At 47.8% G+C, this 16,817-nt stretch overlaps 1 protein-coding gene across 1 annotated transcript in view; it reads left to right on the top strand.

Moving 5' to 3' along the window:
* LOC142311900 (cytochrome P450 2G1-like) overlaps positions 1–16,817 on the top strand; it is a 204,365-nt gene that overhangs the window by 178,978 nt on the left and 8,570 nt on the right. Inside the window, exon 9 of the mRNA XM_075350742.1 lies at positions 4,374–4,515. Coding sequence (XP_075206857.1) covers positions 4,374–4,515 — 142 coding nt within the window. The remainder of the gene's footprint in view (positions 1–4,373; positions 4,516–16,817) is intronic.

The raw sequence follows: 16,817 nt of genomic DNA, 5'->3' as shown, positions 1-16,817 counted from the left end.
TTTTGAAATTCCTGGGTATCGAGCTAGATACAGTTGCCATGGAGTGCCGCTTGCCGGAGGACAAGCTGGCGGATTTGAGGCGTTGCGTTCAAGGGGCCATTGAGGCCAAGAAGATTCGTTTACGGGATTTGCAGTCCCTGTTGGGAAAGTTGAATTTTGCGTGTAGGATTTTGCCGATGGGAAGAGTTTTTTCCCGTCGCTTGGCTCAAGCCACTACCGGTGTGTTGCACCCTTTGCATTTTGTGCGTTTGAAGGTGGAGCACAAGGCGGACCTGAGAGTTTGGTCCCGTTTTTTGCAGCTGTATAATGGACGGTCATTGTGGCTTCGTGAGGTGGTGTCCAATGAGGAGTTGGTCCTTTATACGGACGCGGCGGGATCCAGTGGTTTTGGTGCATATTTTGGGGGGAGATGGTGTGTCGGCAGGTGGCCTGATTCGTGGCGGGTTTCCGGTCTGACTAGGAATTTGGCCCTGTTGGAACTTTTTCCTATTGTCGTGGCCATAGAGGTTTGGGGACAGGATTTGAAAGAAGGAAAGGTGCGTTTCATGTGTGACAACCTGGGGGTCGTTCAGTGTGTTAACAAGTTGACAGCTGATTCCCCCCCGGTGGTGGATCTCTTGCGTCATTTGGTGTTGAAATGTCTGGAGTTGAACTTGTGGGTCTGCGCTGTACATGTGCCGGGGGTGCTGAATTCCGTGGCTGATGCTTTATCTCGCTTCCAGTGGGACCGCTTTCGAATGCTGGCGCCGGACGCGGAGCAGCAGGAGACCGTGTGGCCCGTCTGGTTGTGGGACCTGGTTTGCAGCCGGCCTGGGAATTGATCAGACATTCGGTGGCACCCAGTACGTGGCGCAGCTATAATGCAGCGTGGGACCGTTGGCTCGAGTTGGTTGATGAGGTGGGAGGTGATGTACCTGAAGGTGACAGAGTTTATTTAGTTTTGTTCATGATGGGCAGGGCAAAGGAAGAAGGCCTTTCGTGGTCGGCGGTTGCGGGTAGGTTGGCGGGCATTGCTTTCTTTTTCAGGTTACTGGGCTGGAAGGATGTCACTAAAGAGTTCTGGGTGCGCCAGGCGTTGAAGGGTTACCGTAGGGCGGGGGCGCGCCGAGACCTTCGGCGCCCGGTGTCTTTTGAGCTGCTGGGCAAGCTGTTGTCGGTTTTGCCTCGGGTGTGTTGTTCGGAGTATGAATGCCAGTTGTTTGGGACCGCTTTTCTTTTGGCCTTCTTTGGGGCATTCAGAATTAGTGAATTGGTGAGCAGGAACACGAGGAGTCACGGAGGTTTGTTGTTGGAGGACGTGGCATGCGGTATGGATGCGGTACGGTGTTGCTTGAGACGGTCAAAGACGGACCAGCTGGGTAGAGGTCGGGTGGTGGAACTGTGGGGTGAACCCAGGTTTAGCGGAATGCCCTGTTAAATGGCTGTCGGCGTTTTTAGAAGTGAGGGGAACTCGCCCGGGGTTCCTTTTGTCCCACCAGGACGGGTCAGCCTTGTCCAGTTACCAATTTGTCTGTATCTTTCGGAGGTGCCTGCAGTGTTGCGGTCTCAACGAGGCTGAGTTCGCGTCACATTCCTTTCGGATTGGGGCTGCGACTCAGGCGGCTCGTTGGGGCCTGGGCGCGCAGGCTCTCCGTAACATTGGACGATGGGACTCGGCCAGGTTTAGATCTTACGTCCGGCCGAACTTGTTGTGAGATATTGGTGGGGGGGGGGGTCGGGGGCGGTATTTGTTTGGTACTCATTACCCCCTTTTCTTCCACGTGTCCCCCCCCCCCCGTGTTGTCACCTTTTGTTTTGTAGGTTTACCATTATTGGTGTGGGTGCTCGGCCACTCATACGTGTATTGGGGGGCGTTTCGTGCGGGAATACGACCGGACGGCCGTCAGTTGGGGGTCCTCAGGGAAAAGGCGACAGTGCGATGGATCGGCGTCAGGGGTATGCTGTGGAGTGAGGTGTTGCCTACCTGGCGCCACCATTCACAGTTGGATAGAGCACCGGACGTGGTAGTACTACACGCGGGTGGGAATGACCTGGGTCTCCGGGCTTCCAGGGACCTGATACAAGATATAAAGTGTGACTGCCTGCGGCTCCTGTCCTCCCACCCGGGTCTAGTAATTGTCTGGTCTGATATTGTTGCGCGGCTGGCATGGCGGCACGCCAGGTCGGTGGAGGCAGTTAACAGAGCACGAAGCAAAGTGAATCGGGAGATTGGGCGTTTTATTTCCTGGGTCGGGGGTGTCTCGGTTCGGCACCCGGAGTTGGAAGCGGCGTCCGCCGACTTGTTGCGGCGGGACGGGGTCCATTTAAATTCGGTGGGAAATGATATTTGGGCCTTAGGGCTTATGGAGGGGGTCGAGAAGGCTTTGTTGGTGTGGGAGGACTCGCGCGCACAAGGGGTCATGCGCACTCGCGGTGGTGGAAAGGAGGGGGGTGTCTGAAGGTGGGGGTTTGCACAGAGGAGAGGACGGAACCCAGTGCCGGAGCGGGTTACCTCTAGCGGTGCAATTGTTTGGTAAACGGGTCCTTGCTGGGTTGAGTCTCAGCGGGACATAGTGTGGGCAACATCTGGCTTGGGCTCTCGAGTCGGTGTGTTGCGGCTGAGGGTCAGGAGGTGGGCTGATGTTGCAAGGAACATTTTGGTTAACCTTCAGGTACCCCCCCCCTCCTTTTTCGGGGGTTCTTCAATGAAGAATTGTATTGTTACATGGCTTATGTTTCTGTTACTAATAAATGGGGCTGCTGTGGCCTTTATATCCAACGTCACGCAGTGTTTGTGTTTATTTTAGATAAGAACCCTGGGGGGTAGGGGGCTGTTGGGTAAAGGTCAAGGCCTTTAGTCAGACATTCCGGAGTCATGTTATTTCTTTTTTTTTTTTTTTTTTTTTAAATTGTGAAAAGTTTATTCAGAGTGTCATTTATTATTCAACCCCTCAATCCACCAGAATTCTGTTTGGTTCCCCTAAAGTATTAAGAAGTATTTCAGGCACAAAGAACAATGAGCTTCACATGTTTGGATTAATTATCTCTTTTTCCAGCCTTTTCTGACTAATTAAGACCCTCCCCAAACTTGTGAACAGCACTCATACTTGGTCAACATGGGAAAGACAAAGGAGCATTCCAAGGCCATCAGAGACAAGATCGTGGAGGGTCACAAGGCTGGCAAGGGGTACAAAACCCTTTCCAAGGAGTTGGGCCAACCTGTCTCCACTGTTGGGAGCATCATCCGGAAGTGGAAGGCTTATGGAACTACTGTTAGCCTTCCACGGCCTGGACAGCCTTTGAACGTTTCCACCCGTGCCGAGGCCAGGCTTGTCCGAAGAGTCAAGGCTAACCCAAGGACAACAAGGAAGGAGCTCCGGGAAGATCTCATGGCAGTGGGGACATTGGTTTCAGTCAATACCATAAGTAACGTACTCCACCGCAATGGTCTCCGTTCCAGACGAGCCCATAAGGTACCTTTACTTTCAAAGCGTCATGTCAAGGCTCGCCTACAGTTTGCTCATGATCACTTGGAGGACTCTGAGACAGACTGGTTCAAGGTTCTCTGGTCTGATGAGACCAAGATCGAGATCTTTGGTGCCAACCACACACGTGACGTTTGGAGACTGGATGGCACTGCATACGACCCCAAGAATACCATCCCTACAGTCAAGCATGGTGGTGGCAGCATCATGCTGTGGGGCTGTTTCTCAGCCAAGGGGCCTGGCCATCTGGTCCGCATCCATGGGAAGATGGATAGCACGGCCTACCTGGAGATTTTGGCCAAGAACCTCCGCTCCTCCATCAAGGATCTTAAGATGGGTCGTCATTTCATCTTCCAACAAGACAACAACCCAAAGCACACAGCCAAGAAAACCAAGGCCTGGTTCTAGAGGGAAAAAATCAAGGTGTTGCAGTGGCCTAGTCAGTTTCCTGACCTTAACCCAATTGAAAACTTGTGGAAGGAGCTCAAGATTAAAGTCCACATGAGACACCCAAAGAACCTAGATAACTTGGAGAAGATCTGCATGGAGGAGTGGGCCAAGATAACTCCAGAGACCTGTGCCGGCCTGATCAGGTCTTTATAAAAGACGATTATTAGCTGTAATTGCAAACAAGGGTTATTCCACAAAATATTAAACCTAGGGGTTGAATAATAATTGACCCACACTTTTATGTTGAAAATGTATTAAAATTTAACTGAGCAACATAACTTGTTGGTTTGTAAGATTTATGCATCTGTTAATAAATCCTGCTCTTGTTTGAAGTTTGCAGGCTCTAACTTATTTGCATCTTATCAAACCTGCTAAATCTGCAGGGGGTTGAATACTACTTGTAGGCACTGTATAATGACAACATTTTAAGACAAATCACATTCAATTCTTGACTTCCAGGAAGATGAAATAAGTTGTGGAGAGTTTAATGAAGATAATTTGGTAGTTTCAGCCTTTGAACTATTCACAGCTGGAACAGAGACCACAATGAATACTCTCCAGTTCAGTCTCCTGTTAATGATACAATATCCACATATTCAAGGTAAGAATTTTATTGATATATGTAATGTGATTTCTGTAGAAATATCCAGTTATCAATCATAGCTGGCCTTTACAGTCACCTGGATTACCTTCAGCTGATGTCCCACAGTAAATTGGGTACAATCCTATAGTATAAAGGTGGTCCATACCATGGTGTGGGGACCTCAACTAGCAGAGGTTTCCCTACTTGGACTAATTTGGATCTCTGAGAAAGAGTTCATCCAGCAGCTTATGTCCATGGTAATACAATCAATCCTTTATTAGCAAATCTATAAAAAATAGCCTTCCATGGCTAGAGGAATAAAATACAGGATAGCATGTAACACATTTTGATCAGAAAATGATCTTAGTGACGGGGAAGCTGATTTTATCCATAGTACCGTTGCGCCCATCTTGACAGAGGAACAAAGAGTAGTACTAAACGCCCCTATAAATATTTCAGAAATAGTAAAAACTATTGGCACTCTTAAACTAGCCAAAAGCCCAGGGCCCGACGGATTTAGTAACGAATATTATAAGATCTTGGGAGCCTCTATCGGTCCTCATCTATGTGCAGTGTATAATAAGATAGTCACAGATAGAATAATTCCTGACAGGTTCAATGAGGCAAACATTATAGTATTACCTAAGCCAGGAAAAGACCCACTACAGGTGGAGGGATACAGACCCATCTCATTACTCAACTCTGATTTTAAAATCTTTACTAAAATACTAGCTGGTAGATTACAACAAGTGATTCCAGATCTTATTCTGCCCTTCCAAACGGGATTCGTGCACTGGAAATCCATCACCTATAACATCAGGACGGCTATTGGGGCTATCTCTTATAGCAGGAAGCATAGATGTACCAAACATATAGTAGTTAGCCTTGATGCGGACAAGGCCTTTGACAGGGTCTCTTGGGCCTATTTACATAATCTTTTGGCATGTCGCCAGGCGGGATCCTGGTTTTGCGAAGCAGTCAAGATGATATACACAGAACCCAAATCCAGACTATCTATAAATAATACATTCTCTGAGCCATTTGAGGTACAGAGGGGAACGAGGCAGGGGAACGAGGCCTTGTCACCTTTATTGTTTAATTTGGCTCTGGACCCAATGTTGAGGACCCTACATAATTTAGCAATATTTCAGGGCATGAGAGTCGGTGGGACAACAATTAAACTTTTGGCTTTTGCCGATGATATTTTATTGTTTATTGCCAATCCCTCTCAAGCGATTCCAGAGATAATGAACACATTGAATAATTTTGGAAAGGCCTCAGGCTTCAGGGTAAATTACAAAAAAACTGAGGCATTGGCGATGTACAAATCGGGTAAAATTGATAACAACTTATTTCCCTTCCAGTGGTGTACCAGGTCCATTAAATATTTGGGGATTCAGCTCCCAGCAAACCCCTTGTTACTATATCAAATTAATTATAAGCCTCTTATAAATTCATTAATACATCTACTCCAATCTTGGAAACATCTGAAAATATCCTTTTCGGGCCGATGTCACTTAATTAAAATGGTAGCATTCCCCAAAATAATGTTCTTATTTCAGACTCTCCTGTTGCTTCTACGCAAATCAGATATTAAGCTACTAAATTCATCCTTTGGAAAATTCATTTGGGGGCACAAGGGGCGAACTAGGATCAGCTTAATCAAGCTTCAATTACCAAAAGGGGCAGGGGGCATAAATCTTCCAGATCTGGGCAGATATAATCTAGCAGCAAATTTTAGATATGTGGTGGTCTGGGTGCGAGGAGTATATCACTTTGCCAATGTACAATTGGAACAACAGCTATGTTCACAAGTCTCGTTAACAGCATTGCTGCATTTAGGGAACGAGGAAATACCGAGTGAGGTTAGGGATCATCCAACACTATGGCATACTATACAAACGTGGAGGAAGGTGAGGAAACTTGGTAAAATTAACACTTCAAGTTCCCCATTTCAACCCTTTATTGGAAATCCGAGATTCCTCCAGGGTCGCCCTCCGAGGATTTATGAAACATTGTCAATGCAGGGTTGTGCTTATGCTGCAGATCTAATGGAGCCTGATTGGTCGTTGCTTTCTTACGAGAAGGCGGCACACCGATTTCCAGCTTTTGTGGGTCAGCCTTTTCTTTTTCTTCAGGCGCGTAGCTTGGCACAAAAATATCTTGTTGACAAGCCAAAGGGAGATCTTGGAGGAAGTGTGGATAACTTTCTTAGGAGGGCAAGAAGCCAGGCGTCCTCGACTAGTCAGGTTTATTCAATGTTGCGTACAGTTTGGACATGGGAGGGGAAAACAACAGGTCCAGCAAAATGGAAGGTAGACATGCCAGAGTTCGAGGTAAAGGATTTTTTACAAGCCACGCTGTTGCAACGTAAATTTCTGTCGTCCAGTAGCTACACAGATATGGCCTTGATGATTCTACATAGAGCATATATTACTCCAAAAATTCAATCAAAAATGGACACAAATGCCTTATACTCTTGTTCTAAATGTGGCATAAGAGACACTGACCTGTTTCACCACTTATGGGACTGTGTTCAGATACAGGGAGTATGGAGAAGCGTTCACTCAGTCTTACAAAACACATACAATATTCAGTTTGCTCTGACACCACAGTGGGCGATTTTTAACATGTTGGAGGAGGCTCGACAAAGTCTTCCGAGAGGTACCAGGGCAATGTTAACTATTTGGGCCTCGGCCACTAGGAAAAGTATCCTACATCTCTGGGTAAATCCTGAAGCACCCTCTCTAGCGTTTATCCAAACAAAACTAATGTTCATATTCCAAATGGACTGGCTGGATGCACTGTCGAATAAGGAGAAGCTGACTAAGCGTTTCTTTGAAACATGGTCTTTATTTATACCTAACTTGGCTACAGTGCTTAAGGATAGACTTAAATCTCAGTTTGGACAGACCTCTTGGTACCTTCTTGAACTGCTCAATGGACACATACCAATTACATAAGTTACCATTTTAAGTTGCTTCTGGTCGCACGCAGAGCGGGGGGAGGGGTGGCCGGGACTGTTTTGATTCTAATGTCATCAATGAAGTGCTCTTTGTATAAGAGCAGATTGTAAAAGAAATTCAGTTAAAATTCAATAAAAAGATGTTTAAAAAAAAAAAAAGAAAATGATCTTAGTCATTGCATAGAACCAAGAAAAGAAAAAGTACTGCACAAAAATAGGGAGCACATCCAAGTCTATATATATATATATAATGTATATCCTGCATTGTATCAAAGTTAAAAGCATAAAAAATAAAAAACACACCCAGAGATAAATAGAAATGTCAGAACCCCTATATCAAATCACAGTAAAATGATTACCAACAATATCAACAAGAATTGTATCAAATAAATATAAATATATATATATATAATATATAGCAATACATGTACAATCAAAGTTCTTTTAAAGCTGATATAAACCAAGTCCATCCATGAGCATATGTGTAGAAATTATATATGTAAATGTAAAAAATATACAATTGCATCAAAATCCAATGGACTACCACAATAAGATATATTTCACCCAAGGGACTTCCCCTTTCTACCCCCATGCCTGTCCTCAGGCCAGAGCAGATCTTGTGAGAGAGCCAATGTGTTTTGCCTCATTACAGATTAGGTTCTTTCTTTCAATAATGAAATGGCATGGTATTGCATCAATTTGGCCAGAGATCTGCATCATCATGTATATATCTTATTGTGAGTAGTCCCTCCATTGGATTTTGATGCAATTGTATATTTTTTACATTTACATATATAATTTCTACACATATGCTCATGGATGGACTTGGTTTATATCGGTTTTAAAAGGACTTTGATTGTACATGTATTGTTATATATATACAGTGCTGGCCAAAAGTATTGGCACCCCTGCAATTCTGTCAGATCATACTCAGTTTCTTCTTGAAAATGATTGCAATGACAAATTCTTTGGTATTATTATCTTCATTTATTTTGCTTGCAATGAAAAAACACAAAAGAGAATGAAACAAATCAAATTATTGATCATTTCACACAAAACTCTAAAAATGGGCCAGACAAAAGTATTGGCACCTTTAGCCTAATACTTGGTTGCACAACCTTTAGCCAAAATAACTGCGAACAACCGCTTCCAGTAACCAACAATGAGTTTCTTACAATGCTCTGCTGGAATTTTAGACCATTCTTCTTTGGCAAACTGCTCCAGGTCCCGGAGATTTGAAGGGTGCCTTCTCCAAACTGCCATTTTGAGATCTCTCCACAGGTGTTCTATGGGATTCAGGTCTGGACTCATTGCTGGCCACTTTAGTAGTCTCCAGTGCTTTCTCTCAAACCATTTTCTAGTGCTTTTTGAAGTGTTTTGGGTTATTGTCCTGCTGGAAGACCCATGATCTCTGAGGGAGACCCAGATTTCTCACACTGGGCCCTACATTATGCTGCAAAAATTTGTTGGTAGTCTTCAGACTTTATAATGCCATGCACATGTGGCGCCCTGGACAAGCCAGGGGCCACAGAGAACAACACCAACACACCCCACACTCCCGGTCAGGCACACCGAAGTCAGACACAAACCCTTGTTGCCTTCCTCCAGGGGCTGATGTCCACACCAGGGGGGTGGGCCAGGCGGTTGGCCCCGCCCACCGAGGAGTTCACAGACCTGGAGGCGGGAAAAGCAGACAGTTTAGTTCTGGAGGTGAAAGTGGAAGGAAGGAAAGTGGTAGTGGAGCAACTAACTGACAGCGTCCGGGTGTGTGGCCCGGGCGGTACAGCAAGGTTGGCAGACGGTGGTGACCGTCTGCAGGAGTGGCCTATCTGAGTCTACCGTAAGGACCGTGGACGGGCGGTGGCCCGGCGGTACCGGACCGGTACACAAAGAGAAGTCAGCACCATCTGGCAGGGGCTTACGGACCCCGGCAAGGCTAGGAGTCACCGTGAATTTGCCAAATCCGTCAGCGAAGGGAACCTCCTGGGTTTCCCAGCAGCCAAGTCCCGACAGAAGGCAACAGTCCAACCGTGAGAGGGAAACACAGCCACCGCCAAGGCTGCCGTTCCCAGGGCCAGAGCCTGCGGGCAAAAGGGGCTCCTCCAGCCCATATCCAAGCTGGGGAGCGGGTTACCGGTGGGAACCCATTGGAACCGTTTACAGTACATAGGTGCAGGGAAAGGCAGTCACCATCAACCTGCCGGGAGAAACAACACCGCAGCCGTCTGTGGGACCCGTCCATCCAGCCGTGTGTTTTACCGAGAACTGTGTCCTCATCATTGGCTGAGTGAGTACCACCGTGCCGTGCGGCACAGCGCTGCCCCCGCAACCCTGCACCTCACCAGGCCCCGTAACCCGCCTGCCATCCATCCCTACCCCCTCACCGGGCCCCGGGACAACCAACCCCCTACCCACGGAGGGGAGAACTAACAACAAAGCTGCTCCCTGTCACCACTTCCGGGATCCCCGTACAGAGCAGCGGTGGTGTCACCAACTTCACCACAACCGTGGGTGGCGTCACGGACAATAATCCAATCCCCACCATCCAATCAAACCCCCTTTCACTCACGGGCGAGGAACGCTGCTCGATTCCCCGGGATCCGGCCCACCGCTCGAGCCACCTCAGAACCGCGGCAGCAGCAGCCGGACCCGAGCAGTGGGAGAGTGCAGCGTCCCCTCCTCCGCCCGCGACACACACGGTCAAGCAGTCCAGTGCCAGATGCAGCAAAGCAACCCCAAAACATCAGGGAACCTGCGCCATGTTTGACTGTAGGGACCGTGTTCTTTTTTTTCCTGTAAACTCTATGTTGATGGCTTTTCCTAAAAAGCTCTACTTTTGTCTCATTTGACCAAAGAACATTCTTCCAAAATGTTTTAGGCTTTCTCAGGTAAGTTTTGGCAAACTCTAGCCTGGCTATTTTATGTCTCAGGGTAAGAAGTGGGGTCTCCCTGGGTATCCTACCATACAGTCCCTTTTCATTCAGATGCCGACGGATAGTACGGGTTGACACTGTTGTACCCTCGGACTGCAGGGCAGCTTGAACTTGTTTGGATGTTAGTCGAGGTTTTTTATCTACCATCCGCACAATCTTGCATTGAAATCTCTCGTCAATTTTTCTTTTCCTTCCACATCTACGGAGGTTAGCCACAGTGCCATGGGCTTTAAACTTCTTGATGACACTGCACACCGTAGACACAGGAACTTTCAGGTCTTTGGAGATGGACTTGTAGCCTTGAGATTGCTCATGCTTCCTCACAATTTGGATTCTCAAGTCCTCAGACAGTTCTTTGGTCTTCTTTCTTTTCTCCATGCTCAATGTGGTTACACACAAGGACACAGGACAGAGGTTGAGTCAACTTTAATCCATATCAACTGGCTGAAAGTGTGATTTAGTTATTGCAAACACCTGTTAGGTGCCACAGGTAAGTTACAGGTGCTGTTAACACAAATTAGAGAAGCATCACATGATTTTTCAAACCATGCCAATACTTTTGTCCACCCCCTTTTTTATGTTTGGTGTGGAATTATATCCAATTTGGCTTTATGATTTTTTTTTTTTTTTTTTTTTTCATTGAAGACAAATTAAATGAAGATGATAATACCAAAGAATTTGTGATTGCAATTATTTTCAAGAAGAAACTGAGTACCGTATTTTTCGGACCATAAGACGCACTTTTTTCCCCCCAAATGTTGGGGGAAAGTGGGGGGTGAGTCTAATGGTCTGAATGTAGGGCATGGCTGCGGGGAATGAGGGTGCTGCGGTGGAGCGGGTTATCGGGGGCACGAGCAGGCAGCAGCAGCGCCTGCCGTGACCACGTGGGCCCGCTCATTACATATGCACGCCCATCCTCCCGCCCATCTCTCAGCGCTGAAGCCGGGGCTGATAGGTGGGTGGGATGATGGGCGGGGACGCGCGCATAATTAACAGCCGGCCGTGATGACTCCTGGCAACTACAGCCTGGAGTGATCATGTGCGGCTGTATTCACTGCCCCCTGCGTATCATCATCAGCGCGGAGTGCAGTAAATCAGTGTGCTCACCATTCCCCTGCAGCATCGCGATGTCCTCCAGTCTGCCTGCCGCTCTGTGTGGACTGGAGACTAGCGGTGCTCACAGCGATGACGTCATCGCTGTGCGTACGTGTGTCTTCACAGCCGCGCCGGCAGACTGGACGACAATACATCGCGGTGCTGCAGGGATTGTGGCCGGCTCAACACAACGCTGCCGGGACAGACAGGAGGAGGAGCAACGCTGCGTGGAACGAGGAAAGGTGAGTGTAAACGTTTTTGTTTTTTTTTTTGTGTGTGCCGCAGGATGGGGGTATATGAACAGGATGATGGGGGTATATGAACAGGATGATGGCATATAGCAGGATAATGGGGGTATATGAGCAGGATGGGGCCATATACCAAGATGATGGGAGTATATGAACAGGATGATGGCATATAGCAGGATGATGGGAGTATATGAGCAGGATGATGGGGCCATATACCAGGATGATGGGAGTATATGAACAGGATGAGGGCATATAGCAGGATGATGGGGGAAGGAACTCCAGCAGCAAAGTCCAAGGATAATAAAACCAAATTCTTTATTGATTCATATTAAAAATTAGATAAAAATATCCAGACAGGGTCCTATGCAAACAGAGGACCCTGTCCTTGGACTTTGCTGCTGGAGTTCCTTCCTTTACTTACTTGGATTGCCGGTTTCCCATTCCGTGCACAAGTCCTGGATGCGGTGGTTCCCCCTTCGGCTATAGGTGAGCGGACATCTATTTTCTTCTTGTTTCTGCTTAATCCCAGGATGATGGGGGTATATGAGCAGGATGATGGCATATATAGCAGGATGGGAGCACATACCAGGATGCAGTATATAGCAAGATGGGGCTATACCAGGATGAGGGACATAAATAAATACACAAGGCAGGAGGATCATTACCAGGATTGGGTACCTTAGTAGAGAATTTGGGGATATTACCCCCATAATAGTGTCAGTAGCAGATCTTCGCCCCATAACAGTGTGTCATGACCACATTTTTTGATTAACATTTTATTTTCCTATTTTCCTTCTCTAAAACCAGGGTGCGTCTTATGGTCCGGTGCGTCTTATAGTCCGAAAAATACGGTATTCTCTGATAGAATTGCAGGGGTGCCAATACTTTTGGCCAGCACTGTATATTTATGTGATACAATTCTTGTTGATATTGTTGGTAATCATTTTATTGTGATTTGATATAGGGGTTCTGACGTTCCTATTTATCTCTGGGTGTGTTTTTTCTTTTTTTATGCTTTTAACTTTGATACAATAAAGGATATACTTTTATATATATTGACTTGGATCTGCTCCCTATTTTTGTGCAGTACTTTTTCTTTTCTTGGTTCCATGATATTTCTACTTCATGGGTGAGCACTCATTATCTAGTACTTCTGGCGGTGAGCCCTTCCTACTTACCTCTTAGTCATTGCATAAGCACAAGTAATGCGACAGAGAGTATATAGGCTGAAAAAAGGAAATTACGTTAACACGTGGTGCATATATAAAATCAAGAAATCACAAAAAATAACAAAATATAAAGAAAAAAGTTAGGGGGCATTCTAGTCAATTTGCAGGGAAATGCCCTGTAGTTGAATGGGTTTTTATTGCCACTACACCACTACATTTAATAGATTCTCTCCTACCAATCACTATAAACATGCAGAGTTTCCATCCTATGACATTTACGCTGCAAACATGAAGAGTTGTCTAACGGGGCAACAACATTCAATCCATAATCTAATACTGCATCTATATCATTACTTACCAACATTGGCAGCATGGTGTCACCGTGGTTAGCACTGCAGTCTTCCAGCACTGGGGTCCTAGGTTCAGATGTCACCAAGGACAACATATGCAAGGAGTTTGTATGTTCTCGTGTTTGTGTCATGCCCGCACCAGGGCCTGGGGGCACTCATGACCCCGGCGGTGCCGTTTAAATAAATTGCTGCTGGGGATTATTTACAGGGGATAAGAGTTTGTGACGCCATCTCTGGTATGCGGCAAGATAGGTGCCGCCGCTGCTATTCAGTTCCCTCGGGGTCGGTGGTGATGCAGCTGAGTTGGTATAGCTCTCCACAGGTAGAACTGGGCCCCAGGGCTGTTGGGAGTAGAAATCTGTAATGGCGGGGTGCAGAGCCGGAGGCGCAGACAAATAACTGGGCAACACAGGGATGCAATCTCCAGATTTTACGCACTGTTGAAAGTTCCTGGTTTACATGACCACTCGAATGTCGCCCCCTGGAGTGCTGAGTCATGCTGTGAATGGCTCCAGCAGCTCCCTGATAGTTTGGGGCACAACCCGGTGTACCCTTCTGTGTTGCTTTCCTGGTAGTCTTCCTGCGCTGGCCTCTCCCGCTTGCCCCGTGCCTACACACACAGAGCCCTGAGCCGGTGTCCGCGGACCCTGTCGGTTGGCTAGAAGCTCTAACTCTTGGCCCTATGTGCTCACCTTTTCACTGGATGTGTGTGGAAGTGGCTTCGGTACTTTCAGTAACCTCAGCCTCTGGTTTGCTAGTGTGCTGCCCCCGTGCCAGCAGATGAGCTGCTTGGATTCGGATTCGCAGTGGCTCGAGAGTCTCCGGACCCGGGGGTCATGCGGCCAGTCAAAGAGGGAGGGGGGGAGGGAAAGAGTATGTACAAGGGGAATTATAGAGTTCGTGACGCTACCCGTGGTATGTGGTAATTAGGAGTACCATCGCTGCAGTTGGGAGTAACCGAGGTGATGGAACGGGGCAGCCAGGTATTAGAACCCTCCACAGGTAGGGGGAATACCCCGGGGCTCGGTGATTGAAGGGGAGTGCCATTAGATGCAAGGGGGTCACTGTGGTACTCACTCAGTCCAATAAGCTGACACCGACAACTGTCCGAACAAGTCTCTGGACCCCACTTCCACTGAGGGGAGCTTAGTTCGGGTCCCGTCCCCAATGGTGCTGCCTGGTGATCCGTGACCTACCTCTTGGCACTAAGTTTACTTCTTTGATGATCCCGGTAGTATGAAACTTGCCGGGTCCCGTTCCCCACTACGCCTAAGTGTGGGAGCTTGCTCTCAGGGCTCACACTTGGGATTTTATGGACCATTTTGAAATGGAAAGTCCTATCCCCCTCGTTGCGCTAATGCCCCGATTTTGGAGCAGGTGGGAATGGCTCTTGAAGACTCCGTTTTCCTTGGGTAACTTATCGGGTTGCCTGAAGCTACTCCCAGACCTAGGGTCCACGTACCCCGTCGTGCCTTTGTCCCAGTCCAGTCATGGTGCAAGGCCGCCGGCTGTCCTCCTCGACAGATCCGTGCTCCTTGCCATGATCCCCTGCGACCGGGTGCCCAGCTTCTCTAGGCCCAGACCACCATCTGCCACCTAGATTGCTTCCCAGGAGCCCTGCTCCTGACCTCCTCTCACTTTCACTTCTCAGACCCAACTCTCTACTTTTGACACTCCTGATCTCATCTCCTAACCCCCGCAGGTGGACGACTCTATTCCACTCAAGCCGTCCACTGGTGTATCTAGGATTTGATTAGCTGATGTAGGCAACACCATGTAGTTAGGAACCCAAAACCAAGAAGGAGGTGGATACTGCACTGGAGGGTAGATTGTGCAATACCCTGCGACGACCCGATAGTCCAGGGCGTCACACTAGCTGAGCCTTGTAATTCTCCACTAGTTGAGGGGCTAGTCCCCTACTGCGGCCAAGTTCTTCCACGCTGGTATGCCGTTTGTGGAACGAGACCACGGTGTATGGCACACTTCCCGTGGGCTCTAGGACCCTTTCAGTCATGTGCCTGGACAAAGCTGCTCCAGCTCGAGACCACAGGTCCTCACTCCTTCGCTCCTACTTCCTGACTGGCTAACGTTCTACAGTGTGCTCCCACTGACTAGACTCCACCTCCAAGGGGACAGTGCTTCTACCGGAGGAGATAGCTTAGTTGTACTAGGCCCTAATCATGGCCTGATTGAGTGTTGCTAAATAAGATTGCATCTGTGTTTGTGTGTGCACCGATTTGTGACCCCCCCCCTCCTTACCCAGAAATGGAATACCACACCTTTGGCTGAGGTGCAGCACCTCTGTGGCGACTGGAGTCTCAGGGGCGCCACATTTGCGTGCGTTTCCTCCAGGTTGTCCAGTTTCCTCCCACACTCCAAAGACATACTGATAATGAATTTAGATTGTGAGCCCCATAATGAAGGTGTCTATAAAATGCTGTGAAATTAATGGTGCGATATAAGTAAAATAAATAAAAAACATTAGAGTTGGTAGCATAGAGAGGTTGAATACTACAAATAGACAAAGCTGTCCAACATAAAGCAAGAAAGTCACCACTTTCCTCCAATTTATGGTGGCTTTACACGCTACGATATCGCTAATGCGATCTCGTTGGGGTCACAGAATTTGTGACACACATCTGGCCGTTTTAGCGATGTCGTTGTGTGTGACACCTATGAGCGATTTTGAATCGTCGCAAAAATGTTCAAAATCGCTCATTGTTGACATCCCCCCCCCCTATTCCCAATTATCGTTGCTGCTACAGTAACGATGTTGTTTGTCGTTCCTGCGGCAGCACACATCGCTACGTGTGACGCCGCTGGAACAATAAACCTCTCCTTACCTGCGTCCACCGGAAAGGAGGAAGGAAGGAGGTGGGCGGCATGTTCCTGCCGCTCATCTCCTCCCCTCCTTTTCTATTGGGTGGTTGTTCAGTGACGTTGCTGTGACGTCTCTGTGACACTGAACGAACTGCCCCCTTAGAAAGGAGGCGGTTCGCCGGTCACAGTGACGTCGCTGCACAGGTATGTGTGATGCTGCCGTAGCAATAATGTTCGCTACGGCAGTGATCACCACATAGCACCCGCCCCCGTCGGTGGCACGATATCGCACGTGACATCGCTAATTGATGCTATCGATGTCACAGCGTGTAAAGCCCGCCTTACAACAAAAAAAGCAAGGAAACTGCCAAAATACTAAACTTTTTGCACAGACTAAAGCGGGCTTTACACGCTTCGATATCGTTAATGAATTATCGTCGGGGTCACGGACTTTGTGACGCACATCCGGCGTCATTAACAATATCGCAGTGTGTGACACTTATGAGGGACCTTAAACGATCGCAAAAGCGGTCAAAATCGTTTGCCGCGGAGAGGTCGTCTTGAAACAAAAAATTGTTTTCTGCTTATTAGCGATGTAGTTCCTCGTTCCTGCGGCAGCACACATCGCTGTATGTGACACCGCAGGAGCGACGAACATCTCCTTACCTGCGTCCACTGGCAATGCGGAAGAAAGGAGGTGGGCGGGATGTTACGACCCGCTGATCTCCGCCCCTCTGCTT

This window comes from Anomaloglossus baeobatrachus, chromosome 5, assembly GCF_048569485.1.
Source record: "Anomaloglossus baeobatrachus isolate aAnoBae1 chromosome 5, aAnoBae1.hap1, whole genome shotgun sequence".
In the NCBI taxonomy this organism is placed as follows: Eukaryota; Metazoa; Chordata; class Amphibia; order Anura; family Aromobatidae; genus Anomaloglossus; species Anomaloglossus baeobatrachus.
Note: the sequence above shows the minus strand (reverse complement) of the source record. Positions and strands in the feature narration are given on the sequence as shown.